Source organism: Sclerotinia sclerotiorum, genomic scaffold, assembly GCF_000146945.2.
Source record: "Sclerotinia sclerotiorum 1980 UF-70 scaffold_7 genomic scaffold, whole genome shotgun sequence".
Taxonomy (NCBI): Eukaryota; Fungi; Ascomycota; class Leotiomycetes; order Helotiales; family Sclerotiniaceae; genus Sclerotinia; species Sclerotinia sclerotiorum.
Genome location: NW_001820829.1, coordinates 1,688,100 through 1,715,155, shown reverse-complemented (window position 1 = coordinate 1,715,155; position 27,056 = coordinate 1,688,100). Strand labels below are relative to the sequence as shown.

Here is a 27,056-nt window from a genome sequence, read left to right as displayed (position 1 = left end):
ATCATTAGATATCTGCGAGAGCGGGTAAGTTGTCGCAGATGAACGAGAAGTCATATTAATATATACACATGGCGCCTACGAGGTTTAAGATGGGAGAAATTGGATAGTATATCCTCATTATTAGCATGATCATAAGTAGAAATTTTTATTTATGGACTCACTTAGTACTAATATCTTTCAAGTATAATCCATCCTTGGGTTTAGGACTACAGTCCAGACCTGTGAATATATTTTCCTACACAATCCGTACAATCCATTAAAAATTCCGTACAAGCTGTGTAAACTGCAATCCGAACTTACGCGGCAGGAAAATCGACAACCTACACTAAAGGGATTTAAAGCACAAAGTTGTCTGAATTCGAAGGCCCGATTCGCTGTGCCACCAGCCGGTTACCAATAACCACTTATCGTCGGCTAGCATCACTTCAGAAACACCTCCTTCATGCCTTTAAATTCTAAGTCTTACTTCCGCCTCTCAAATCCCCAATTGCAGCTAGCATATCATCCTCGCGTTTAAATCACACATACGCTTCTAGCAGCGGCATAATTCTGTTCTCGGCAGCTCCATCAATGTTACTTCTGCATCTTAGTGTTGGAAATAGAGCGCTAGTATAAGATTTGATTTACATACCAAGCTGCAACCTATTGGTATAAATTATCAGAGCTCTCTGTTTATATCCTGCTGGTCCCAAGCTCAAGACATGTACATTTAATAAATCCTTGGCGATGTGGCTTGTCCTGTCTAGTTATAACCTTTATGGTACAGATATAGGTTAGAGATCTCTTCATATTTTTAATGAAGTATCGATAAGGGAAGAAATATCTCCTTAGATTAATTGCTCTCTGAAATGCCATCGAGCGTCTATCTCGATGTCTATCGCAGGTCCTTCGTCATGGAGTTAACAAATGGGACTTAACCCTATGCAGTTAGGAAAAAGGGTTAACCGAAGAAGCGAAAGAAAGAAAGGGATGAGAAACAAGCGTACAAAGTGGAGTTTAGCTTTAGACGAGATAGATATTCCACGATTCACGGTGTTAAGTAGAATAACATCAAGGAATCCCATGTTGTCAAAGTTCTAATTCTGCATCCGGTCCTTCTCTTCCTAATGAATCCTCGTACTATTATAACTATTACCCCATTTATCATTGATTTTCCCTATAGCTAACGTACTAGCATCCACCTCACCACTACTAGCATTAGAAACCGAGCCCTGAATCGCGCATCTCCTATCTATCGGTTCTAAATCAATATCATCGACATGTCTCTGACTCCCAAGTCGATGTCCAGATTGATCGAGCGAATTTCCACCTGGTGCTGACCCATGAGCTACCAATGTGTGATCGCGACTTTCCGTATTTCGGTAATAGTTATATGAGGCGCTGGCGTTACGAGACTGGGTACTCTTGATGAGACTATTTAGAACGAGGAACTCGACTTTAAGTTTGACGCCGTAGACGCAGGGTTTGAAGGCGCCTTGGAGATAGAATAGACCGGCGTACTGGATACCGAGGAGGACGATGTCGAGGATGATGACCATTAGGTTCATGTAGATAAGGTGCAAGAAGACGCTGTTGTTGGTGTCGCGATGGGTGGAGGAAGATGCTGTTCTTCGTTGGTGAAGAAATGATTTAGCACTCAAGTATTTGCGCGTCTCGTAGATGTACAGGATGCTTAGCATAGTTTCTTGGACGAAGTAGACGGTGAGTTGAATCCGATCCCATATTAAGTTGAAACTTTTGAGAGATGGGTTTATAGTTGTGGCTTGCTGTATCCGGGTTTGTATTAGGCGCTGTCATAATCTGATGATTTGGTAGATAACCTACCGCAATAGTCCCAATGATGATAGTCGGCACCGAGAAAACAACAGAGTTAAATATCAAGATAAGCCAGATACCTCGCAACAACTTGTGACGTTGCACTATTAAGTGCAAACGTGAATATAAGACCCAGCTTTGAGGAACCACCATCAGGAACCAGGTTAAGTATATCATGGTAATAGATCCTGTAAGATTATCCCATACGCCAAAATCAGCGAGGATAATGAATAGTGGTTGTAATATAACACCCCAGGAGCAGAGTGCACACGACCAGAAGTATAGCCCTCGCCATCTGCTAAAAAGAACAAATAGGGTAAAATTTATTTCAATGCCGATATACCATGAAATGCCAATAAAGGCTGCCATGGTCATCGAAATGGAGAGGTCATTCTTGAGGGTGTCCATGTTATAATTAGAGTCGAGGTGTTCGTCGGGAAGAACTGTAAATGTGGGGGGAGAGAGTGGGGACGGCAGAACTTGGAAGATTAAAAAAAAAATTCGAAAGGGAATGGAAACCACTTAAGAGCTCAGAAGCATGCATTATTTGGAGGTTGCATTCATTCTTCATTGGTATTTGCTGACAGGTGTACAAGGCCACAGAGGTGTGTATCAAGTAAGTATCTGCATCGGCATAATGACAAGGCAGCCAGTCATCAAGCAATTAATTATTCTTGGCTGCATCGGCTGCCCCTTTTGGCTCCCATCCTTCATTGGCCATCTCAAAGTTCTCCATAGTGAATGCTGGAGCGACCGTGCATCCAACCAGTGTCCACGCGCCTAGGCTCTGAGCTCGCTGCCACTCCTTCTTCTGCACCACCACTTGAGGCTTCTCTTGATTCCACAAGTCTTTCCCCAAAATATTGTGTCTCACAGGGCTTCCATCATCCCAAGACAAAGACAACTTTAGAGGAGCCCCAGCATAATGATGCCAGACCTCAGTTGCGTCAAGTACACGATGCCAGTGTGAAACTCCAGTGTCGCCCTCCAAAAGATAGTAGATACATGTGCTATGAGATTGGTGCTCGGGTGTGCCTTCAGTGTCTCGGAAAGTCTCAATAAAGTAACCCTTTTCAGGATGAGGAGTAAGGTTCAAGGCCGCGATAACGTCTTGAGCGGAACGTGGATCTGCCATGTCGTTGACAATTCGAAGTTTTCGCGATAGTGATTTGTTAGGAAGGTGTAAAGAGCATGTAGATAAAAGAGCTACCTACAGTAGAAGTAGGATATAAACAGTGGGTGCCTGTGTGCTTATATACCTAACGGCGCAGTGCTGAAGCTAATCTAAAGAGTGAATCTGGCTTATTACTAATCCTATTCTAAAGATTTGTTAAGAGTCATTCGACTGGGGCTGGTGAATGTGAGAAAGTAGGATGTGTTCGAGCGGCGAAGTAGAATGAGGGTTACTGCTATTATGATTCCTTTTCATGCCTCGCACTTGAAGCCTGTAGGCTGCCGGAAAAGGATCAAAAGCATGCAAAACATGTGCAGGAAGTGAAAAAAATGAAAAGAAAGATTGGCCAAAAAACTGTCATTGGCCTCGGCTGTCAATTTTTTCATTGGCTGTATCCCTTTCGGTGCCGTATCACGGCATCCTCACAGCAGCGTCATCACAATATTAGTGAGGAGACCAGCGCAGGACTTTCCATTTTGATATTGCGGGGGCTGGACCTCTGCGGCATGAAAAGCATACCCAGACCGGGTTTATTTGCTAGGCTTTTACCGGCAGCTTCTTCCGGTAACACGGCATTTAACCGCGGTGATACTATATCAAAAAAATATCCCTTGGAATATTCTATGCGAAGAAACACAAATTTTTGCGGTTTAATACTCAATATGTCTTGTTTACTTAGTTCAAGTCTGGAGGGTTCAAGGTAAATGGTTGATGAAACTGGAAATTTGCTGGAGTCTATCCATCCCCAAATTCCAAGGAGTTCGATATTAGAAATCGCTACACTGTTGTGCAAGTGTAATAATGGATGCATATGAAGAATCAGATGAGGCTGACAACAATCATGGATAATCTCTATAATATATAGCTCAAGCTTGCTTTGCTTACCGCATTCGCACACTTTTGGCTGTACAGTTGTGGAAAAAACTTGTTTAACTTGCAGGAAGCTGTAACTAGAAATCCGGGGCGGCTTACCAATCCGTGAAAAGGTGATATGTATTGCAGCCAATAGCTCACAAACTATTGGATTTACCAGTTGGCTGCCACAGAGCCAGTGTTCAATTCAAATCCAATTCTAGAAGAATATAAATAATAACGAATGGGGCGCGAGGAATATAAGTTGTAAGTTTATTTCTCTGCAGTTGTGTGGTAAGGCTTTGAGAGGTTTCTGGAGAGGCGGGGTGGAATGGGAATGCAAATCCGGTAGTTGTGTGTAATGTAAGATTTTAGAAGGGCAATAGAATGGAGGGGTAAAAGCTGATCTTTTCGGATCTATTGGTAAACCCGGCAGTATGGGCTCTCTCTTATACAACAATTGATTTGTTGTCGTTATATCTTTCCACTATATCTTGACTGACTTCAGATGAGATAGAACTGCGAACTTTTATCTGTCGATTGTTGTGCGGTAGCGCTGACGGAAAAAAGAAAGTAAGATCTTACTTGTCGGAGATCTCCATCTCAATTGCCGGAACATTTTATACCAATTCATTCCTAGGTACACAAAGTCACCCCCCATTTGGAACTTTGTGAGTATCTTACTCCTTAAATACCCCTTCACGGAAAGCCTCACCTCAAATTTTAGGCCTTAAATCACAGTTCCACATTCGTGTTTCCATCTCTATCTAATACAATAGCCCAGCCTAATGTAACGATACTATACTGGAGGCAGCGGCTGCCTAAGGTTTCGTCTGGTTGGTAGTTGTGGGTTAAGGCTTTATCACTGGTCTTCACTTGGAAGTGAAGTCGTTACTAGATCAAGTAGAATGTAAGTAAACTAATTGATAACTAAGTTGAGCACAAAGCTCCTTAACTACGAGACTAAATGAATGTTTATATACCCTATATCATCTTTTGAGGACCTTTGGGACCCTAAGGTCCAAAAGGTCCTCGAGGTCACGTGAATTAATGAATCGTGACACCTAAATTTCTAAACTCAAGCTTAAAAATTTCAAGTTTTAATTCTAGTTTAAACAAATTAAAATTAAGAATTTTTCTTAACTTCAAATATATATAACTCTCAAACAAAGAAAAAAAAAATAACAATTTCAATCAAATTTCAATTAATTTGTCACGATTCACCATTAAGATTAGTGTCCTGGGATGAAAAGTAATCACGTGATAAGGAGCCCTAGGAGCCAGAAAGCTCCTGGGGGCTCCCTTTATCGATCATTATATAGTCAGAGTAGTTTCATAGTTTAGGAGCTTCGTGCTCAACTTAGTTATCAATTAGTTTACCTACATTCTACTTGATCTAGTAACGAATTCACTTCCAAGTGAATACCAGTGATAAAGTCTTAACCCATAACTACCAATCAGACGAAACCTTAGGCAGCCGCTGCCTCCAGTACATTATCGTTACATAATTCTCTTTATTTTTATTTTTATTTTTATCTTTTTATAAATATAAATCCAATTATGAATATATTATTTTCACTTTTATTTATTTTCTTTATTTTCTTTATTAAAAATCCAAAAAAAAAAAATAACAATCTGTGACCAAAAGGGTGTTTATAGACCAGCAATTGTATTTAACTTAGAATCTACAGGTGAAGAGCACCTGTAGATGGGGATAGCTACTCTATATATACACAAATGAATAGCCTAGCCGCAATAGCTAGGCAAAAAGAAGTCATATTTATTCCTCCAATGATCCTACTTTACCGATAACCATTGATACCTAGTACTTGTCCGGATCTGATCCTCAGGTCACCTAAATCGCATACTAATCTCGAGTAATCGTATCATGTGTGGACATGGTTAATGTACCTGAGGTTTCTTATATAATAAGGGTGGGAGGAAAGCAGGGATTTCCGTCACACAATCATTCAAAAAAGATTAAAAAAAATCATTGCTTTAAATAATAATATGGTCTCGCTTAAATATACAGCGAGTACATACTGCACTAGACAGTTTCCAGAACTCTTATATAACCAAGTATTTTTTTGTTTATCTCTCTCTACTCTTTATCCTCTACCTTCTCCTCCCTCTGCTCCTAACACTACCACCACATTCTACCCGCCAGTTTACAAATTAAAATCCCTCCTCCCTGTTAGAGCTATAAAGCACCATCTCCTTTTTTTATCTTCTATCTTTTATCTCTTATCTTTTATCTTTTATCTTTTACCTCCAACCCTTCACCCTCCAATCCACAATATACATACATATATATATATATATATCAAACCATACAACACAAAATAAACACAACCTTTCTTTCCCTTCCCTTCCCTTACTTTTCCTCCAATGCATCCCACTCCATCCTACCCCATTCCATCCTACCCCATTCCATCCTACCCCATTCCATCCTACCCCATCCAATTCTATCAAATCATATCCTATCCCGTAATCTCTATCCCATATCGAGCGGAAACCCCAATTCTAGTCCCTACAAATCCTTTAGCTTCGATTCCATGTATATATAGGTACTACCACCAAACAACTATCAAATAGAATTTCAATTAATAAATCTCATGATAGGCTTAAGAACTATATAAATACTTACAGAGAGTGATGAACATTATTAAATATTACAACACTATCCCCACAATACCATTACTCAAGTACTCCTATAGATTTAAAGACAGGAATTACTTTTATTGAATATAAAATACCAGAAACTTCATCATTCACACACAGCTCACATCACATTCAAATTCATCATCAAAAAAAAATTCATAAGACATCAAGAAACTTTATATTAGGTATTAAGTTGGAGTTGGTTTGCCCTAGTGGCAGATTGCGAAAAGACAGTCTGGGTATAGGGGTATCAATACGCAGCAGAAACCGCAAGCGCAGGCAGACCAAAACATAACAAACGCATAAGAAAAAGAAAGATGAACAAAGTACTGCAAAATGAGAGTGGTATCAATCAATCTTGGGGGTATTTCAAGGAGATCCGTTTTCCCGACGAGAACAATAAGAAATCATTACGAAGATGCGATGCAACTTTAATGATGTGAGTTGCTTCATGCGGTAGCAGAAACTTGAGGAGTGGTGCTAGTTGGAGCAGCAACGACCGGCTCAGAAACAACTGGCTCGGTGGCAGCTGGGGCAGCCTCAGCTTCAGCCTCAGTGGCAACGGCCTCTTCATCAATCTTGTCCTCAGCCTTAGCTTCGACAGTTGGCTCAAGTGGCTTCTCAGCAGTCTTGTCAGTCTTTGGGGATGACTTGGACTTGACGGTAGCACGGAGCTTGGCGAAAGGTGACTTTGGCTTCTCAGTCTCCTCATCACTAGTGGCGGCAGACTTGTCCTTCTTGCTCAACCATGGAAGGGAGCTCTTGCGCTTATCGGCCTTGGTCATTGGTGTTTCTGCAGCCTTGGGGGTCTCGCCATTGATGGTTGGTACCTCAGTGGTCTCAGCTGGGGCGGAGGCATCAGCGTTGGTGGCCAATGGCTCAGTAGTATCAACAGCAGGGATAACTGGAGCGTTTTCGGAAACTGGCTCCTCATCCTTTGCGGCAACAACTGGGGAAACAGCTTCGGGCTCAGGCTTCTTGTTGGAGAATCTGGATTGAAGGGTGCCGAAGATGCTGTTACGCTTAGTTGGGACTGGCTTCTCAACTGGCTTCTCAACTGGAGCAGCGGCGGCAACTGGCTCTTCGACAGCTGGAGCGATGGCAGCCTCTTCAGTGGTGGCTAGAGCCTCAGTAGCAACTGGAGCATCAACGACTGGAGCAGGGGAAGCATCAGAAGCAACAACTGGTTCCTCGGTTGATGGAGAAGCAACAACTTCATCCTTTGGTGCTTCGGTCTTCTCTTCCTTCTTTCCAAAACCTGGGAGGGCACCAAAGATGGAAGTACGCTTATCACCCTTGCGGGAAGCAGAGCGGCTCTTGCGATCCTTCTTCTCAGCCTTAAGTTCGGCCTTCTCCTCCTTCTTCTCCTCCTTTGCCTCAGCCTTAGCTTCAGCGTTCTCCTCTTTTTGCTCCTCCTTTGCCTCGGCCTTTTCTTCCTTCTTCTCGGCCTTGGCTTCAGCCTTCTCCTCTTTCTTTTCTTCCTTTGCCTCCTTCTTTGGAGTGGCAGCACCAGAGAATGGCTTGGCCAATGCAGCGATACTGGTCTTGTATGTCTCGCTCTCCTTAACAGACTCGGAAATTTCCTTAGCCTCGGCAATCTTGGTCTTCAAGGTAGCAACCCAGTTATCACGTTCGGCGACGTTGGCAGCTTGGAAGGTGTGCTTGTGGCCGTGAATGGAGAAGAAGAAATCGACGGTACCATCTTCGGAGACATCAGAAGCTTCGGACTGTAAATTACGTGTTAGCAGGCTTTCGTCTGGGGTGTGGTTGTGATGAATGACTTACCAAGTTCAAGATACCAGCTGGGCTGGCCTTATCGCTGGCCTTCTTGCTGAAGAACAAGAGACCGTTACCAGTGTGAGAAGACCAAGCGGCATTGTGGTTGGCGACATCTGGCTTCTCACCACGAAGATAGCTGGAAAGGTTCTTGTGCTCAACTGGCTCAGATCCGAACCAGAAGTGCTTCTTTTGGAAAATGAAGCTCCTGTTAAAAGTATCAAGTTAGTTATTGACTCACGTAATGTCTTGATGAGGTTTCTGGCGATCTTAACACTCAAAGAGTAAGAACCAGTAAAAATCCAGAAGCGCATATTCGCAGGTGAAGATACTATGATATTTTGATGAGTGATAAACTTACTTGAGTAAACCTGGACCCTTGTAACCCAAAACTCCCTCCTCAACAGGTGTAACCTCCTTAGCGACTGGTGCAGCCTCAGTGGTGGCCTCTGCAGTTGGCTCCTCAACAACAACAGCTGGGGTTTCGACAGCTGGCTCAGTTGCAGCAACTGGTTCCTCGACCTTTGGCTCTTCAACAGGTTCAACAACTGGTGCTTCAGTGGTGGTGGGTGGGATGGTGGTCTCTGGAGCTGGGGCAACTACTTGCTCCTCGACGGTAGGTTTTTGAACTTCAGACATGTTGGAGTAAAAAACAAATCAAATGAATTTAAAATATTCTTTTGTTGTTGCTCGATTATATGATGAGAGAAGAAACTTGAGCTTGTTGGATGGCTGTAAGTTCCGTTTTGAGATGAAGAAGTAAACAAAGAAGATTCCTTTGAGGTGGAAGAATAAAGTCGTGGCAAGAAAGTTTATTATTATAAGATCAAGTAAGTGACAAGTAAGTAGTAAATGACAAGTAAGTGTTGTGAAGGAAGGAAGATGAAGAGAAATTTTCTTCTGATTTTCACTTATGGGCAGATTTGGTTTTATTACTTTAATACCACGACTTGCAAGGGCGTTAAAGCTAGAGGACTAGCGAAATTAGGTAGGCACGGTAACTACTTAAGGTTATAGGCTAGAAGAAAAAGAGACACTCAGACAAGACTGGTGGACCATTGGTGGACCATCCAGTGGGCCATCTCACTTGATTAAAGCGTGCAGGGACCATCCGAGGACCCACTTAAAAGTCAAACTATAGGAAATGGACGACCGTATAAAAAAAGATTAGCTCTGATGTTTGGTTCGCTGGTGGTGGTGCTTGATGTAGTGATGTTCAAATAGAGATAGTCCCTGGGTATAGTACCATAGAGTAGTAATTATAAAATTATAAAATTGTAATTCATTCACACCTTGAGGGGTGGAAAGGGCCTTTTCTTTTTTCTAGATCTCTCATGACTCATCACTTGATCGATTTTAATTTACGTACAGTTCTAGGTAAGCCCTCCTTACTGAGGAGGTATGATTGTATGATTGTGTGATTCTCTATTCTCTATTATCTATTCTCTATAATTCAATATTCATCCGTTCAAAGTAATTTGCTAATGAAAGACTTCTACTCAGTACGTCCTGACTACCTAATCTCCAATACAGTCAGTGCAACAGTCAATGAGTGAAAGTATCATTTCTCTACTCTCTCTCCCTTCTCGAAAGCTTCATCTCTTATTTCGATTCCCTCCCTATGGATAAAACCCGGATCATATAAAATGGGTCCCAACTCTTTCATGTGGATTTCATTTTTATCTCTTCTTCATATGAAATTGATTGAGGACTTGAATGGGAATCAATATCTTTTCATGGATAGTTTCATGGATATGTTCATGTTTATGATTAACTTTCCGATTGCCACCCAGAGATATATTGTATTTTTTATATTAATCCCCCTTCTCCTGGTTCTTGAATGTCTTCTATCAATGTTCCATATTTCTAAATCTTCATCTCGATGCTCGGTTCTGATTCGGATTCGGATTCTCAAATAGGGTGAATCTTCAGTCTTCAATTTGGAAAAATATGTTATCCTTTAAACATAACGACACGCTTACCCATCATCTCCTCATATCACTACACCATCCCATCCATTCATCCCAAGGTAGGCAGGTAGATAGATTATGTATGTACGTATGTTTTTTGATGTGGTGTGGTGTAGTTGTAGTGTATAGATTATGCTGGCGCATAAAGAGTTTCATCAACAATCTTAATGTGGGCAACATAATATCCCAACACCCAGCAGACTTACATATTACTAGGAAAGCCCATTTCCGATATGTTACACCTTCCTTATCTTACAGCGTATCAAGAATATAAACTTCCTTCTTTCGCTTCATCATCTACCCAATACCTACCACACTACACATTCTAAACATCCAAACATCAAACAAGTACCTGTGTATCGTAAACACGCCATAACGAATCATTCATACACCATCCATCACTCGATCGATCGAAATCCCACAATCTTCTACCCAATTAAGGCAACCCGTATCGACAGACACAAAATCGGAGCATATTTTCTCACGGGGTACCTAGGATTTATGCTCGCATGATCAATAGGTAGGGCGATCTTTAGTCTTACTTTGAATGCCGACATAGTGATGGATGTGTGGCTCTCGTGGCATTCAAATTCAAATCCAGTCGTCCAATCCAATCTATCAATCATAAGCATGCAGCACAACATGCAGGACAAAAGTAAACTAAAATATGCAACATGAATAATGAAACTACATCCTAAGAATAAATTTATCTTCGCACGCCTATCTGTACGTACTTCTGTACAATACATCAATAATACATCAACACTAGCCAGAACTTAAAAATGCCAGACATGCATAACACATTTGTATACAATTGTTCACATGGTCAGAACACCACGAGCTTAGAGCACAAAATTAACAAAGCGCATTCTCCCTATTCGTCCCAAATTACCCCCCTGGTACAATTTGGACTGCGCAATGGCCTTCATATCCACTCTAGTGCTTTTTCTTGACTTCTTTCTCCCCCCTTTTTTCGTATGTTTCTGTACACTGTATACCTAATTATCAGAACTCAGAACTTTAGAACTTTTACATACATAGATATGGTGGTAGCTGCATGCTGCCAAAGCTTACTTGTTGTATTTCTATGGCATGATATTCGTCATACACACATACAAACATATGTAACTTGTACTAATAAAGTACTATTTCTTTATTTATTCATACATACATACGTATACATTCCTACTATATATAGGTACCTACCTAATACACAAAAACCCTATTCCACTCATGACAAGAAGAAGAAGAAGAAGAAGAAGAAGAATTCACAATCTACAAAAGCCATCCGAGCATTTTCTCTCAAATAACCACATGTATATATGTACCTATCTATGTACCTATGTATCAATCAATCAATCAATCAACATCATTTATCCCTGATTAGAAAAACCCAGATAAGAAAGAAAAAGCTTTGACATACATTTATTTAAGCTTGGTCTGTCTGTGTCAATATTTTCTATGTACGCTGTAATTAATGATTTTCAGAATTCTACTCGGGATAGGTACTTATTTGATGTTTAATTTTAATTGGGAAATATTGTATGTATGTAGGTAGGTATGTTCAACACTTTTTTTGTTTTTGCTTATAGCATAAATGGATAGATAGATGGATGGATAGATGGCTTTCTCCTTTTTGAGAGAATCTTAGATATAGGTAGATTATAATAGGTAGAAAGTTCGAAGATTTGCATTCATTCGAGGTGGATTTACGATTTACAGAGTACACACACTCATTATTGTCTTTGTTTGTTCATCCATTAGTTCTGGTCCAGGAAGCTCAGTCAACCCAACCCAACCAATTGTAAAAGGGGGGTGGGGATATGTTGATTTTACTAGGGTACATGCATGGTAACATCATCATCATTATCACCATTCAATTACACCATACGATTTCATGCAGATCAAAAATGTATACTCTACTCTGTACGGAGTAAGTAGGTATCTAGTTTACTATCTTTGATCAATCAATCATCCATTCATTCAAATCCTCTCCATCCATTTCTCCCTTCCAAAACCATTCCCATCTTCTAGAAATCCAAACACTCAGACATTTTCCTAAAGAAAATCCCCCCTTCTCTCACCCCCAACACGAGCCTCACTCATCCCAATTTCCCTACATCCATCCATCCATTCATTCTATTCGTTCCATCCCAATCCCAATCCCAATCTCAATCCCACTAAAAGATACTATTGGTCCTTCCAAGACTGTTCTAAATGTTTCACTAATCCCCAGTTTTTTATATGGGGATATATATGTAAGTCTTACTAGGTTTCTGCTTTCTTTACCTACCGACATGTGTGGTACGAATGTATTGTCTGATGATCATTTGATTATTCCGTAGGGAGAGGAATATTGGTGGAAGGGAGGGAGGGGGTATTAATGGTACTAGGTTTTTGAGTGAGGATGTTTTTATATATTGTATCTACTAGATTTTTATCTTGGGGGGTTATCACGCTGAGTCTGATGATAACTTCTTTTCTTTTTGTTCGATTGAGGATACTTACAAATATTTTGAGGATATATTCACGGTAATGATGACGAAGCAGATATTTATTTATAACCTTACCTAGGTACCTCTACGTACAACCGTTATCCATATCCATATCCAGAAAACCCACCAACAAACAACACCTAGGTAATCAGCCCTCTTTTAAAATTCTACAACTTTCCAAACTATCTCCCTAGTATGCTATTGTATTATCACTATACATCACCAAACTATATCACATCCTCATATCCTCACAAGTCACACGATCCATCCACCCATCCATCCATCCTATCTAATACTAGATATCTAATAAACAACAACCCATCCTAAATCCAGCCAGAACCTTATCTCTCTAACCTACATTATCTACCCATCCCATCCCTCCACCTTCCGCCTTGCTTCCACCTCCCTCCCACCTTCATTCTCTCTGCTCCCCTTCCAAAAAAAAATAAAAAAAAAATACAGAGAAACTCCTCCTACTACTCTACAACCAATTGCACATTTCTACACTACACCCATACCTACAGCTACACCGGATACAGTTTTATCTAGTACCTAGTACATCTGTCTAATTAGTATTAGTATTAGTATTAATAAAGAAGATCTAATATCTAATACCTAATCATCAATTTTCTTTTAGAAAATGTAAGATTATATGAAAAAGAAAAGAAGGAAAGAGGAGGGGTCATCACTACCAAAAAGAAGATGCTCCGTACTAAGTATATATAAGATTATATTCCAAATATAAAAGAGGAATAATTATATTTCAACATAACTCGAATTTTATACTATTAATCCTACAACACAGTGTTGTATAATGCACCGCGCATCCTTCGCTTCGAAGTTTTACTTACGAAGTATTGAGGGGAAGAAGTGAGGAGTGGATAGGTAGACATGTGATTATTCACGCTTGTGTTGGAAGTAAGGCAGAGGTTTATGATTATGATTGAAAGAGGGGTTTTCGTGGTTTGCATTTTGAGTGTTCGGTGTTGGGTTTTGTTTTTGTTTTGATGTTGATGTTGATTATGTTGTCATTATTGATCTTTTACTTCTTGTTATTCTTACTGCTCTTGCTCTTGCTGTTCTTTTCATCCCCTCTATCCCTTCTATTCTCTATATTCTCTCTCTAAATCCATTATACTTCCCAAAATCTATACAAGTAGTACTTGCCTTTTACAAGTAAGATTACTTGATATTCATGAGATAGTTCTAGATTAATAATTAATATATATTTATAAAATCTAATATAATAACCATTTCAAGGAATTTAAATAAGATAATATTTTATTAATTTAATCAATATTATTTTAAATAAAATTATTAATTAATATTAATGAGGTTGTTTTTAGAATTTATTAATTAATAATTTATTATTCTTTAAAATTTGTATATTATATAAATAATATTTTTCTATTTTAATTTATTCTAGAATTAAAATTATAATTTTATTCAAAAAGTTAATATTGATTTATATAATTATTGCTTAAAAGAATGATTATATTTAGTTTTACACTTTTATCTAAGTCTTTACTCTATTATAGACGAAAAAGTTTATATATTTGAATGTAATCTTTTGTGACGGAAACCCCTGCTTTCCTCCCACCCTTATTATATAAGAAACCTCAGGTACATTAACCATGTCCACACATGATACGATTACTCGGGATTAGTACACGATTTAGGTGACCTGAGGATCAGATCCGGACAAGTACTAGGTATCAATGGTTATTGGTAAAGTAAGATCATTGAAGGGATAAATATGACTTCTTTTTGCCTAGCCATTGCGGCTAGGCCATTCATTTGTGTATATATAGAGTAGCTATCCCCATCTACAGGTGCTCTTCACCTGTAGATTCTAAGTTAAATACAATTGCTGGTCTATAAACACCCTTTTGGTCACATCTTTTATAAATTGACAGGAACAGATCAACAATGATAATTAAAAATCATAAAGTGATTCTTTTAAGGTGTTGGATAGCTGAAATGAGAATATATATTTCTTCTAATTGCTGAATTGTTGCGTCTGCTCTTGGGCTGTATATTTTGAATGACTGCCATCAAAATAGTAAAGATATCTAATACCATCTTTCTACTGCTTTATTGTTCTATATTGAATGAATACTTTGAGGAGATTTTATCAAATTCTTCTTGCTCAACATCGATATCATCAGTGAATCATCCTATAATGAATAATTCTGAATATCATCTCCGTCTGTTTCTACTTCATTCCTGCAATTTAGATGTTCGGACTTTCCTGATATAGGTATTATTCATCGAGTGTTCGAAGAAGAAAGTTTCACGCTCAATAACATTCACTGTTAATATCTGTTGACCTCCTGGGATCTTGGCAGCATATGCATATATATTGCATGATGCATATAAGGAGCAAACAAAACTCAACTTTTAATTCATTCTTTCCTTTTTGGTATACTGTTTGTTTGCTTTCAATATTTTGATTTCATAGCACTTTTAATTCCGAAGGCTGAATACCTAACCTTATTCCTTCATTTTTTGAATATATACTCGCAGCTTAACTGCTTAGCTAGAGAATCAATCAATTCAATCTGATGCTCTTTCTGGTCTCAAGAAACCCAATAATATCTCAATTTCAACCCCGCCCTTTATTTCCTACTGGTCTATGGCCTTATTTCCCCTCCTTGAATCACTAAGGGGGCCCAATTATCTGGTTATCTGATCTGATATCCGACAGTCCCTCCTTCTCTATATATCCAAGTCTTTAACTCTTCAACTCTCCATCTTGTTAGCTCTCCATATATTCCTCCTCTTTAACCCGCATCTCCCACCTCAATCTTTCAATATCTGCCTTCGAACTTTCATCCGTTTTCAACTTCACAACTCCTTGATATTTAAAGACTTGGTTGGCTATTACTTCTGCGCTCTCTTGCATTTGCTAGCTATTTTCTTTGACATTTCCTTGAAATAAATCCTATCAATACGCGCTTCACTTTTCATTTAAGAAATTTCTATTAGCTTCCTAGATTTCTTCCTTTCTCACAAGCCTAGAACTTGACTCTACCTTCTTTGAGTCACATTAATTTAACCCGGCCTCTTTACTTGGGACACTTTTGCTTCTGGAGAAGAACTTTACTACAAACTACATACAAATTGTAAGTGTTCTCGAGATACACCTTCTCCTGATTGCCTCGTTCTGTTATCCTCCTCCTCAGGCACTACCATTTCTTCCAAGGCCCTGATCTGGAGCATACTCTTTTCTTAGACCATTTCCGAATCCATCATCAATATCTCACACTATATCTTCAAGTCAACTTTCAAAAGTCAAAGCTTAATGCTAATAACCTTCATAGGCTGTGTTCAACAAAGCCCATAGCATTTATGTGCATGGCTTTGACTTCTCCCGCTATACTTACATAATATTCAAGTATCTTCTATTTATCAAGTCTTAAGTTCTATGCATTGCATATAATTAAACTAGAACACTTGTAAGTCATCACAAAAGTTTGCTTGTCCTTCAGCTTGATCCCACTTCTTCATGTTCACTTACTCTTCCTCATTTACGCTGTCATTTTCAGGAGATTCATCATTTATTATAACTCCCACTTATTTTACTCTCTGGCCACTGTTACCTAGTCAAGTCCATTTTATTCTAACATTCGATAGCATTTCAAGATATCATTAATCATGGGGAAGAAAGTCAAATCCAAGACCAACAAGGCCAATCAGGCTCAAGATAATGGCGGAAAATTACAGGTCGCACGTGGTGTATCTGGCTCAAAGAAAGGATCAATCTGGAAACAACCAGCGAAGCTGTTTGTTCCTGCAGCTCCAGATGGGATAAGTTCATGGGTTTGGCCTTCCTTACCTACTGTCACCACAGATGCTCAGCCACTTCAAAAATCAGAAACTGGTGGTAGCTCCTCAAAGACTGCCAGTGATACTACAGATACTAGTGGTAGTTCTGCAAATCCTGTTAGTATTCGCACAGATCCGACTAAAATTGTCTCCAGTTCGGCTTTGGTTCCCAGTTTCAAGCCATTTATTTTAAAGTATCATACCAGTAGGTCTGTACCTGCCAATGGATCCTCTTGGGAAAATCCACCTCTTCCTTCCAGAGATAGCAGTATCAAACAAGATACCTCTGAACTGGATCTTGGATCTTGGATTGTTATACCTGAGAACGCAAAATGGTCTTCTCTTCCCATATGGGCAGGTGACTCTTCGCTCCAACCAAGTCTTCCATGGTGCACCGAAAAAAGTGCAATAGCTGTGCTCACTCCACTATTTTGCTCACGCCCATGGACTAAAGTGTTAGCCACTGCTACATCTCCAGCATCCTTCAAACAAAAAAGTCATAATGATGTTGTTGGAAACCTTGGTTGGGTTGTCGAACCTGAGGTAGTGATAGAGAAAGATCCTAAGGAGCCGAATCCTTGGGCAGATACGACGGCAGAGATTTCCACGGAGCCAAAAGAAAAGTTTCCCACCCTGGTCAACTGGCCATTCATAGGTGAAAAGGATAGATTCAACAAGTTGGCTTCACTGGTAATATCTTTCATCTAATACACGAAGAAATCTCATCTAACTGCTTAATCTAGGGATTATTTGTTTTTAACTATAAGAACAACATCTTCAAGCAACCAAAAAATGATCAAAATCAAAGCGCATTGATCAGATTACTTCAAATGGAGGGTCTCAATGATATACTCCTCAAATTGATCTGGCAAAACCATAGCACTGCTTCTGCTTTATGTCGAACTAGTCAGAGATCTTGGGATGTCTTAATGGGTGTCACTGTGAGTCCTTCTAATCAACTAAATATTACATGACCATTGATCTTTCTAGGGTACTTGGGATATCACTGGGGGCAATTTCGAAAATTGTGAAATACCAAGAGAGGAAAATAACTTTGAGGCGGCTGCTGCGTCAGTCGTAATTGTCACCCCTACCAGAGATGGGAAGCCTATTAAGTACATTAACCAAGTCAAAAACTTGAACAAGATGTGTAAGTCTTATTCTTCTTCACCCCTCTGTCCAATCGGATCACTAATTAATTTACCTTCCATCAGGCATTGCCATGCATAACTTCAGCGAATTCTTACAGAATATCCAATTTCATCATGTTCCTTTCCTCAGTACTCATATCCTCGCATTAATTATCCCTGAAATGCGCAAACTCAGTGTTCTCGGGGTCCACAATTGTGAATTGATTCACCTTGGAGATGGTCAAGAGCTTCTCAACATTATTCAACGTGATCGTCTTCGAGGTTGCGAACATCAAGTCTCTTTAGACTTTTATCCTGCATATCATGTCGGTCCCTACTCAACACATCATGCTGGGGAGAAGAAAGGTGAACAAAGATTAGGAGAACAATACTCATATGGTGTTACTTGGGATGATCCTGGTATGGTAGTTGCTGATATTCGAATCGCTATTTGGCAAGAAGTTCATGGTCTTCTTCATCAGGCGAGAATTCAGGGTATTGATTTCGAATCTAAACATACCATGCTTAGACAATGGTTGGACAAATCACCTTGTTTGGCTGTGGAAAAAACTTTGGAAGTTCTCATGGATCCAGATGCTAGGATTGATCAAATTATTGTTCATGTTGCATACAGAGAATTTCATGGAGATGTTGAGAAATTTCGAAAATCTGTACCTGGTAAAGTCGCCAACAAACCAGAGGGTTCGCAATGGTATGTCATCACTTCTCTTTTCTCAATACCTTTCCCCCCATATACGATCATACTAACACCATTTCTTTAGGATGGTAGAAGGCTTTAGATGTCCCAGTTGTGAACAACTACTTCCTGGAATTTGGTTTTCTTACCAGATGATTCGCAACTTTAAATTAAACAGTCAAGACAATCCCACGTGTCAAGCATGCAAATTGTTCGACTATTTAAAAATGGAGGACGACCACTACAAAAAAGAAAAACGCACCATTATTAAAGCATGGTGTTGGGATCGTTCACTCACCGTACCCAATTCCCAAATCATCGGAGATTGGAACACTAACAATCTTCTCAAATTTCTCCGTGTCTTCAAGTGTGAACGTCAAGGTTCTCATGTCAGACAACTGGCAAGACTCCTGGATAAGAAAAGACGCCATGATGAGAGTATCCAAATCTTTCATGAAACAGATGAGGTACAAAGACCTATTAATCATCAGGCACTGGGTAGGAGAGGTGCCTATGGTATTAGAGCTGCCACTGTGCAGGATAAAGAAGGTTATGAGAGTGGAAGAATAGACAAGGAATGGGATTGTTTCAGGGAAGATCGAATTAATGCTCATGGTCAACCTGCTACCTCTAGAGGTCGGTAGATTTGCTGGTTTGATATGGTTGGTCGGTTGGTGTTTACATTGTTTGATCTTCACTATTTCTACCTGGTCTTCTTGGTCTTCTGGATAGTAAGACTTACAATTTTTCGGATACGAAACTACATAGATACTGAAAAGTACCAGACTTTGTCACTTTTTCAGACTTTCAGCAGCTGTTCTCTGGGTAGACAAAACAGTTCTCAGCTCCAAGAACAGCCCATGGAGAATATCCACAGAAAGACATCGACAAATTTCGCATTTCACACTTCGCAACTCAACCAACACCTGCCTCCTTGCACAAACATTCCATCTATTTATTTGGTTAAGCAACCAGTTGATATATTTCAAGCCAACCTCATCACAACTATCTCCTACTCACGAGAACATCTAAGACCTTCCAATTCTCCAATTCTCCAACCTTCCAACTCTCCAACTCCCCAACCATCTATTCATTCTTTACTCAACCACACCTCCTCAAACCCAACAAACACATAATCTTCCCAGCATACATACATACATACATACACATACGTCTAAAAATTCCAGCCTAATACGGCTCAAAATCTCAAAATCAAATCATTAATTAACGTTACTTTACTCATTCTACCCATACCCAGATAGTATTTAGATAACTAGATATTTAATTACATCTCGAATTGGATTTTTGATTTTAATTTAGGGATGAATGATTTTCTATAATTACAGCATATATCTATAATTATAATGAATGGATGAATAAATGAATTAGTTTGAACTTGCTGATATGGTATCAAGTTGTTGAAACTGGTGAACTGAACTTGTGAAGTAGACTCGAAATATTAAAATTATATTCCTTTTATCTATCTATCCTATATCAAATTCCCACCAAAATCTCACAACTTCATAATCATTCTCACAAACAACTTCACCATCTCAAACTCCACTTACCTACACGATAACAATTTCTTCCCGAACTCACACAAAAGCAAAAATCATAAAGATAGAAATTTAGACATCCCAATTATAAAATTTATAGGGAACTACCACTCCCTACTACCTAGCACCTGTACATAATACCGAAAATATAAACACAATAAAAATCCCCCGAACCCATCATTTCATTTTATTTCATAAACAGAATTAAAATAAAACTAAGATCTTACATTATCCTTACAAAAACCTTTTCATTCATTCATTCCCTTGGTATCCTAATAAATGATGAGTGAGTACTGATGAGTACTACTCCGCAGTCATTCCTGCTAATATTTTCATTCCCCTTTCCATAAATCCATTCCTTAACCATCCTGATTCATTTAAAAAGAAAGAAAATCATCCTAAAAATATAGTCTCGTCTGCCTCATTGATATTGATAATGATAATCATCCAAAAATCCTTCAGTAGAGCCAATTTTTCACGACATATCATAAAACACCTGACGACATCTTCAACTCTCACCCCGAACCCATAATGAACAGAAAATTTATGCATATCTCGGAGCCGAGGTAGCCCTTAATGGTAATTGTCTATCCAAAGATTTAAAAGCCATTGTTCTCGGGGTAAAAGGTTGTTTCAAGAGATCTGCACTTTGTGACATATCTTGCATTTCCCAAGGTGTTTCCGGTTCTGGAGAATCCGTCGTCTTTACTCTCTTTCCAGCTTTGTTTGTCGAGACAAGGTTATCTTCTAGATCGAGGGCATTGATTGATCGTTCCAAGCGTGAAGGGATTAGAGAATCAATACCGAGGATTGTGTTGGCTAAGTAGATGATCCTAATAATTTGTTAAATTTTGAACGTGTGGAATGAGAATACAGATGGATGACGTACATCATAAAAACTGTAACGGCAAAAGTTCCTTTAGCCAAGTGACAATAATGCTCATTCCCAGATGGTCGGGCATATGAACAACTCTTTGCAATATACCAAGCTACATTACTTGGATGTTTTGGATCAGTATGATCTGGTCCGGCTTGTCCGTATATACTGACAATCCAACAGATAGTAAGAAGTCCATTGATAATGGTCGAGAGAAGAGGCCACCAAACATGCATAATAAACATGACGACTTTGCAAAGTTGTATGAACATAGAAAGAACGGAAATTCCGACATTGAAATTTTGCAATCTATAAAACGGTTATTCAATTAGCTTTATATTCATCTCATACTCCTCTCATCTATCGCATATCATCTCATCCCATAGGACCAAGAAATTAAACTTACGTCTGACTCCAAACAAAAGCAATCTTTGGTATTGGTCGATAATTCGCGTAAGCATATAGAATCTCAGCCGGACTACTATTAAACCCATTATCATAACCAATTTGCCATAAATTCGTCCGATACAAATCCGGATCCGCGATACCGAACATGACGAGTGCTGCGATGGTACCGGCAAGTTCGATTACATTGAGCCAGATGATAACTCTAGGATATTTCCATTTGCGTTTCATAATTGGTGAGGAGAGCCATGCGAATGCCATGTTGAAGGTATGAGAGATTGTTGATGGAGAAGAGGATCAGGTGTAGGATTATCGTAAGACGGTGATATTATAAACTGATGAATAGGCTGGATAGATAGATGTACTTTGATCCGAGTTTGCGTAATTATATGAATCAATCGCCAGCGATCAAGTAACGTATGTGAATATACAGTATTTCTTCGGTGATGATCTCACATCGACAAGATCAGAAAGCAAGAATCGTCTCTTCAAAGTTCAAGAAAGCACCGTCAGATAGAAATCTTTCTTGACGAGCTTATGAACGGACCGGACGCCCATGATTTATTAATATAACGGATTACGGAAAGGCACATTATGCGTATGTATGGAGCACAAGATGTGAAGGAGGGGAGGGAAGAAACACAAACTACCAATGAGAAAGTGATAAGAAGAGCAGTTTTTAAGCGCCGAGCCTGCAAGTTGATGTGAAGAGTTAAGGATGGAACCAATGAAATTGCGGGGATGAAGTTTTTGGGGGTGGAAAATAAAAACTAGATCGAATTAGGAAATAGTCAAATGTGAATTAGATGTCGATTGTGGGATGAGAAGATTTAAGTGGTTGGTTTTTACTACTCCTAGTGGATAAGGGACTGAATACCCGGAGCTAGTCGGTACTTTTGGTTAGTGTGTTGTATGCACGGCCTGGAAATCTTACATTTACGATTTATTGAATCTCTCTTCTGAGCATTGCCGCATGCGCGATGAGATGAGGCTAGCAATATAAATTGAAATCCAACATTTTCTGTTAGCATTTATTTATATACTATTGCTTCATTGGATTACTTTATCTCTCATCTGAGGAGTAGATGGGTGAATGGTATGATGTTCATACTATCGTGACTACTCTATTTCCATTCCACAGATAATATCTACTGATTGCTTTATACTACCTGGTGAAGAGATCTCTATCAAGGATGGTGATAAGCAGAAGCAATGAAGTCAAGCTTGATTACTGCAAGAAGTTTAATTTTAGTCTCAAATCCACCATGGATAGTTAACCATACTCATTCATATGAGTAAAAAAGATTCTTCTGAGACTAGATACGAATTACATTCTTGACCTTTTCAATTCGTTGAAGATTCTCCATTTTATCATCTATAAATCCCCAGTGGGACTGATAGATAGTCTTTCCATGGCAACTTCTGACTGACTATATATGCTAGTCCAGACTCCCAGCTTTTCGGACGAAGTAATCAAGATCACGTCGATACTTTGTCAACAAGAAGTTTAATGATTTGGTAATATTAGTATTAACTATCACCTAGAACTCATACCTTTACAAATATAATATAATCCAACCCCTACAATCCAAAATTCATCTCCTCATTCCATTCTACACCATCCCACCCCATACCTCCCATCACACCTCCTCCTCAACACCTCTTTATATCTTTTAAAAATCTACTGCAGAACTTTCGCACCACCTCTCCCCGCCCCGTCTCTATCTCTGCATCTCCCCGAAATCTACTCTAAAATCCTCACTCCCCTCCCCTCATTCAAAAAATCAAAAAATCAAGATATCAAAAACCAAGAATCCTTAAGATTTAGATTATAAATGCAAATCCAAATCCAAAATCAAAGTGTTACGAGGTTAGCCGTCTAGATCACGTGGAAGTGCTCTAGGCTCTCGAGGTGATTTATAACTAGGCGTCAAGCAGGGACTTAAGTAATGACAATAATGATATGCTATTCGTAACTAATAGTAGAGTATACTAAATGATTGATCTTGAGCACGAAGCTCTATACAAAGGAAATTCGTCCTGACTATATAGACCTTCATGCTATGGACCTTCAGGACCCCGAAAGGTCCTTGTCACGATTCACCATTAGGATTAGTGTCTTGGGATGAAAAGTAATCATGTGATAAGGAGCCTTAGGAGCCCTCAAAGCTCCTAGAGCTTCAGGAGCCCTGAGGAGCTAGAAAGCTTTTAAAGGCTCCCTTTATCGATCATTATATAGTTAGAGTAGTTTTGTAATTTAGGAGCTTTGTACTCAATTTAATTATTAATTAGTTTACCTACATTCTACTTGATTGATTGATTGATTAAATTAACGTCTACACTGAGTCTATGACTATCTAAGACGGCTAGGAGCTTTGTAGGCTTCTAACAATAATACATGGGGGGTAGCTGGCCTTATTCGACCGTAGCTAATACAGGTTGGGGAGATTGAAAGCCTCAATCTTCTAATGTTTGAATGGGGGAAGTGAAAACTAATACTAGGGGACCAAGCCCGACACTCTACTTGATCTAGTAACGAATTCACTTCCAAATAAATACCAGTGATAAAGCCTTAATCCACAACTACCAATCAGACGAAACATTAGGCAGCCGCTGCCTCCAGTACAGTATCGTTACAGTCCTGGACCTAAGAATATGTTGAACCTTTATTTTTCGTGCACATTATGTAGGGTCTATCACGTGATTGAATCACGTGGTAATGGGCTTGTGGAGTCCGACGTAACAATTATAAATAAAAAATATAAAAAATATTTATTTGATATATATATCTTAATGATATAAATTCCAGTGATATAAATAATAATAAGAAATTAAAAATTATATATAAAAGACCAAGAAAGAAAAAGCTTTATAAAATAAATATAAAAAATTTATAAATTTATTTATTTATATTAAAGTGAATGGTTCCTGCGTAGCACGTGCACAGGGCACTAGTCCTATTAGGACTAGATTGAGAAGCTCTCTGTAGGAGAGCTTCGCACTTCCGTAGAACCAAGATTATGGGTGATTTACATCGAAGGCCAAATATAGCTGTAACGATACTGTACTGGAGGCAGCGGCTGCCTAAGGTTTCGTTTGGTTAGTAGTTGTGGGTTAAGGCTTTATTATTGGTATTCATTTGGAAGTGAATTCGTTACTAGATCAAGTAGAATATGGGTAAATTAATTGATAACTAAATTGAGCATAAAACTCCTAAACTATAAAACTACTCTAATTATATAATGATCAACAAAGAAAGCCTCTAGAAGCTTTCTGGCTCCTAGGGCTCCTTATCACGTGATTACTTTTCATCCCAAGACACTAATCCTAATGGTGAATCGTGACAATAGCCTCAGTTCTGCCCTATCAGCTTCCCACTATTCCCTGTGTAAGGTCATTCCTTTTAACAATTTATTTATTTATTTATTTATTAATCCATCTATTAATCCTCACTGAAAACAACATAATTCACACTCACACTCACACACATCCCCAAATCCACACCCATCAACATCATAAAAAAATAAATCATCAATTCACACTACAACCACAAGAAGCTATCACATCACATCATACCACATCACATACATATAAAATTTTCAAATATACGCACACATAAACCCATCACCCAAGCCACTCCATCCCCATCCCCACCTCCATCCCTCTCATTCTCAAATCCATCCCATCCCATTCCATCCATTCAGATAAAAAAGATCAGATCAGCTCGACCAAATAACATCCATCAGAAACATCATATCATATATATATATACCGCCCCAACATTGCTATTGGACAATATATGTTCATACGCATTGCATTGCATTGCATTCATTGCATTGGTATAAAAACCCCATCGTATAACCCCGATTCCATCCCCATTCTTGACATGGATTCCCCAAAGTTCGCCTGCGGTAGATACGTTAGACCCATCCGTCCAAAAAATATTGCCAATCACAATTCCCAACCCCAACCCCAAAGGCCAACCATATTTCATTTCCCACCCTACACCATACGCAATTCATACGAGAACCATCCTACCATCCTTCCATTTCATCCATTCCCTAAAACTCCAAACAACAATAAACTCCGACGCTTGAAACATAATATAATACTATACTTAAAATACCCAAAGCCTTGAATAGCCCTTAAAAAGTCATTAATAACTTAAATCAACATCTCCTAATCCTGCAATGATTTTATCTTCCTCTGACATAGTACCCTCACTTCCCGTTGCACTTGCACTTGTACCCGTTCGTCTTCTCGGTTCTTCTTGAGTAGCGAGTTGTAGTTGTAATTGAATTCCACTTGCAGATGCACCTTCATCCCTCATCTCTTGGAAACTCCAACTTGGTTCAAAGTTATTACTATTCCAAGCATGCTCAACTCGTTCATATAACTCATCAATCTGCTCAAGACTGATCTTGCTCGTTTCATAAACCATTCCCCAAACGAATATAAAGGCAATTACACAAAAGCAAGCCCAAAGGAAAAATATCTTTGCTTGAAGATTTGCATAACCGGGTCCGCTGCTTGTCATATATGGAACGCTATAAGCGATGGCGAAATTAAGGAGCCAATTCGAAGCCGTGGAGATTGACATTGACTTTGCTCGAACCTTTAATGGGAAGATTTCTGATGTGACGACCCAAACGACTGGTCCCCAGGATGAAGCGAAAAAAAAGATGAAGAAGCAGACGAATATGATGATTACTATGTTCACAGCTCTCGCCTCTTCTTGTGCTGCAGTACCAACAGCGGCAATCAAGAAATGAGAAATTGCCATTCCTGCTGAACCTACCATGAGGAGACGACGTCGACCTAATGATTCAACTAAAATCATACCGGGAAGAGTTGAGACGGTGTTTACTATGTTGGAGATAAGTTGAATGACGTAAGGTGACGAAATTCCGACATTCTTGAAGAAAGTTGTGCCACTATAAAGAGCTAGATCAGTCACTGCATATTTTAACGGAAGTGAAAGATGTAACAAAAGAGTAACAATAATGATACTCACTAGTAGAAGATAAAGTTCTATTCAAATGATTAGCAATTTATATTTACAATTAGGAGGAATATACGTACACATCCGGTCAATTGTTGAAGCATTTGGAGAACACACCCTGTTAGAAGTCGACGACCAAGATGCGGCGATCCTAAGAAAATATCTTTATATGATGACGAACCTAAGCTCAACTCATATTCATGATTTGCTTCAATCTCGGCCAATTCTTCTACCAGGGCAGGGTGTGTTATGTCAAGGCGACGAAGACGACTTAGTGACGATGCAGCAGCCTGATGTTGACCACGTTTAATGAGATATCGAGGTGTTTCTGGTAACAAAGCAAGGCCAAGGAAGAGGATGCCTGCCCAAACGAATTGTATTGAAAAAGGGACTCGAAAAGCATTCGGTCCATCAATACTTTCCGTAAATATGTTGACGACAGCCGCGAGAAGAATTCCACAAGTGATGGCGAGTTGATATGCGCATACCAGAGTTCCTCGAATCCATTTGGGCGACATCTCTGATTGATATAAAGGAACGAGAACTGATATAACTCCAACACCTAAGCCCGCAAAGAATCTAGATGATCTTCAGTCATCTTTCTATAATATATTCGAAACAATGCAACATACCTTCCAGCTATGAGCATCGGAATATGCATTGCAGCAGTACTGCTGTGCTACACCAATACAAAATATACCGACGGCGATGATGAGAGATATCCTTCGTCGATATGATCACCTATAAACGCGGCGAGTAATGCTCCGAAGACTGTCCCTGCACTGTAGGATTGCTACAACCTGTGCAGATTGACTGGG

The 27,056-nt window shown here is 39.2% G+C and overlaps 7 protein-coding genes across 7 annotated transcripts; 1 reads left to right on the top strand and 6 right to left on the bottom strand.

Moving 5' to 3' along the window:
* Nucleotides 1-899: 899 nt before the first annotated feature.
* On the bottom strand, nt 900-1,992 carry SS1G_06229 (hypothetical protein; the record flags this gene model as incomplete). Its single annotated transcript, XM_001593257.1, has 3 exons — nt 900-919; nt 1,172-1,766; nt 1,825-1,992. 3 exons carry the CDS (start codon nt 1,990-1,992, stop codon nt 900-902), a joined length of 783 nt encoding a protein of 260 aa, XP_001593307.1.
* Nucleotides 1,993-2,479: 487 nt separating this feature from the next.
* On the bottom strand, nt 2,480-2,950 carry SS1G_06228 (hypothetical protein; the record flags this gene model as incomplete). Its single annotated transcript, XM_001593256.1, has 1 exon — nt 2,480-2,950. The coding sequence occupies one exon, from the start codon at nt 2,948-2,950 to the stop codon at nt 2,480-2,482; it is 471 nt and encodes a 156-aa protein (XP_001593306.1).
* A 4,001-nt stretch (nt 2,951-6,951) lies between these two features.
* On the bottom strand, nt 6,952-8,917 carry SS1G_06227 (hypothetical protein; the record flags this gene model as incomplete). Its single annotated transcript, XM_001593255.1, has 3 exons — nt 6,952-8,229; nt 8,288-8,486; nt 8,640-8,917. The coding sequence occupies 3 exons, from the start codon at nt 8,915-8,917 to the stop codon at nt 6,952-6,954; spliced, it is 1,755 nt and encodes a 584-aa protein (XP_001593305.1).
* Nucleotides 8,918-13,244: 4,327 nt separating this feature from the next.
* On the bottom strand, nt 13,245-13,714 carry SS1G_06226 (predicted protein; the record flags this gene model as incomplete). Its single annotated transcript, XM_001593254.1, has 2 exons — nt 13,245-13,295; nt 13,595-13,714. The coding sequence occupies 2 exons, from the start codon at nt 13,712-13,714 to the stop codon at nt 13,245-13,247; spliced, it is 171 nt and encodes a 56-aa protein (XP_001593304.1).
* Nucleotides 13,715-16,400: 2,686 nt separating this feature from the next.
* On the top strand, nt 16,401-19,042 carry SS1G_06225 (predicted protein; the record flags this gene model as incomplete). The annotated part of the gene is made up of 6 exons (XM_001593253.1): nt 16,401-16,776; nt 17,032-17,261; nt 17,315-17,512; nt 17,562-17,721; nt 17,786-18,413; nt 18,484-19,042. The coding sequence occupies 6 exons, from the start codon at nt 16,401-16,403 to the stop codon at nt 19,040-19,042; spliced, it is 2,151 nt and encodes a 716-aa protein (XP_001593303.1).
* Nucleotides 19,043-20,498: 1,456 nt separating this feature from the next.
* On the bottom strand, nt 20,499-21,497 carry SS1G_06224 (hypothetical protein; the record flags this gene model as incomplete). The annotated part of the gene is made up of 3 exons (XM_001593252.1): nt 20,499-20,787; nt 20,844-21,140; nt 21,238-21,497. The coding sequence occupies 3 exons, from the start codon at nt 21,495-21,497 to the stop codon at nt 20,499-20,501; spliced, it is 846 nt and encodes a 281-aa protein (XP_001593302.1).
* A 3,895-nt stretch (nt 21,498-25,392) lies between these two features.
* On the bottom strand, nt 25,393-26,756 carry SS1G_06223 (hypothetical protein; the record flags this gene model as incomplete). Its single annotated transcript, XM_001593251.1, has 2 exons — nt 25,393-26,267; nt 26,420-26,756. The coding sequence occupies 2 exons, from the start codon at nt 26,754-26,756 to the stop codon at nt 25,393-25,395; spliced, it is 1,212 nt and encodes a 403-aa protein (XP_001593301.1).
* Nucleotides 26,757-27,056: the final 300 nt, after the last annotated feature.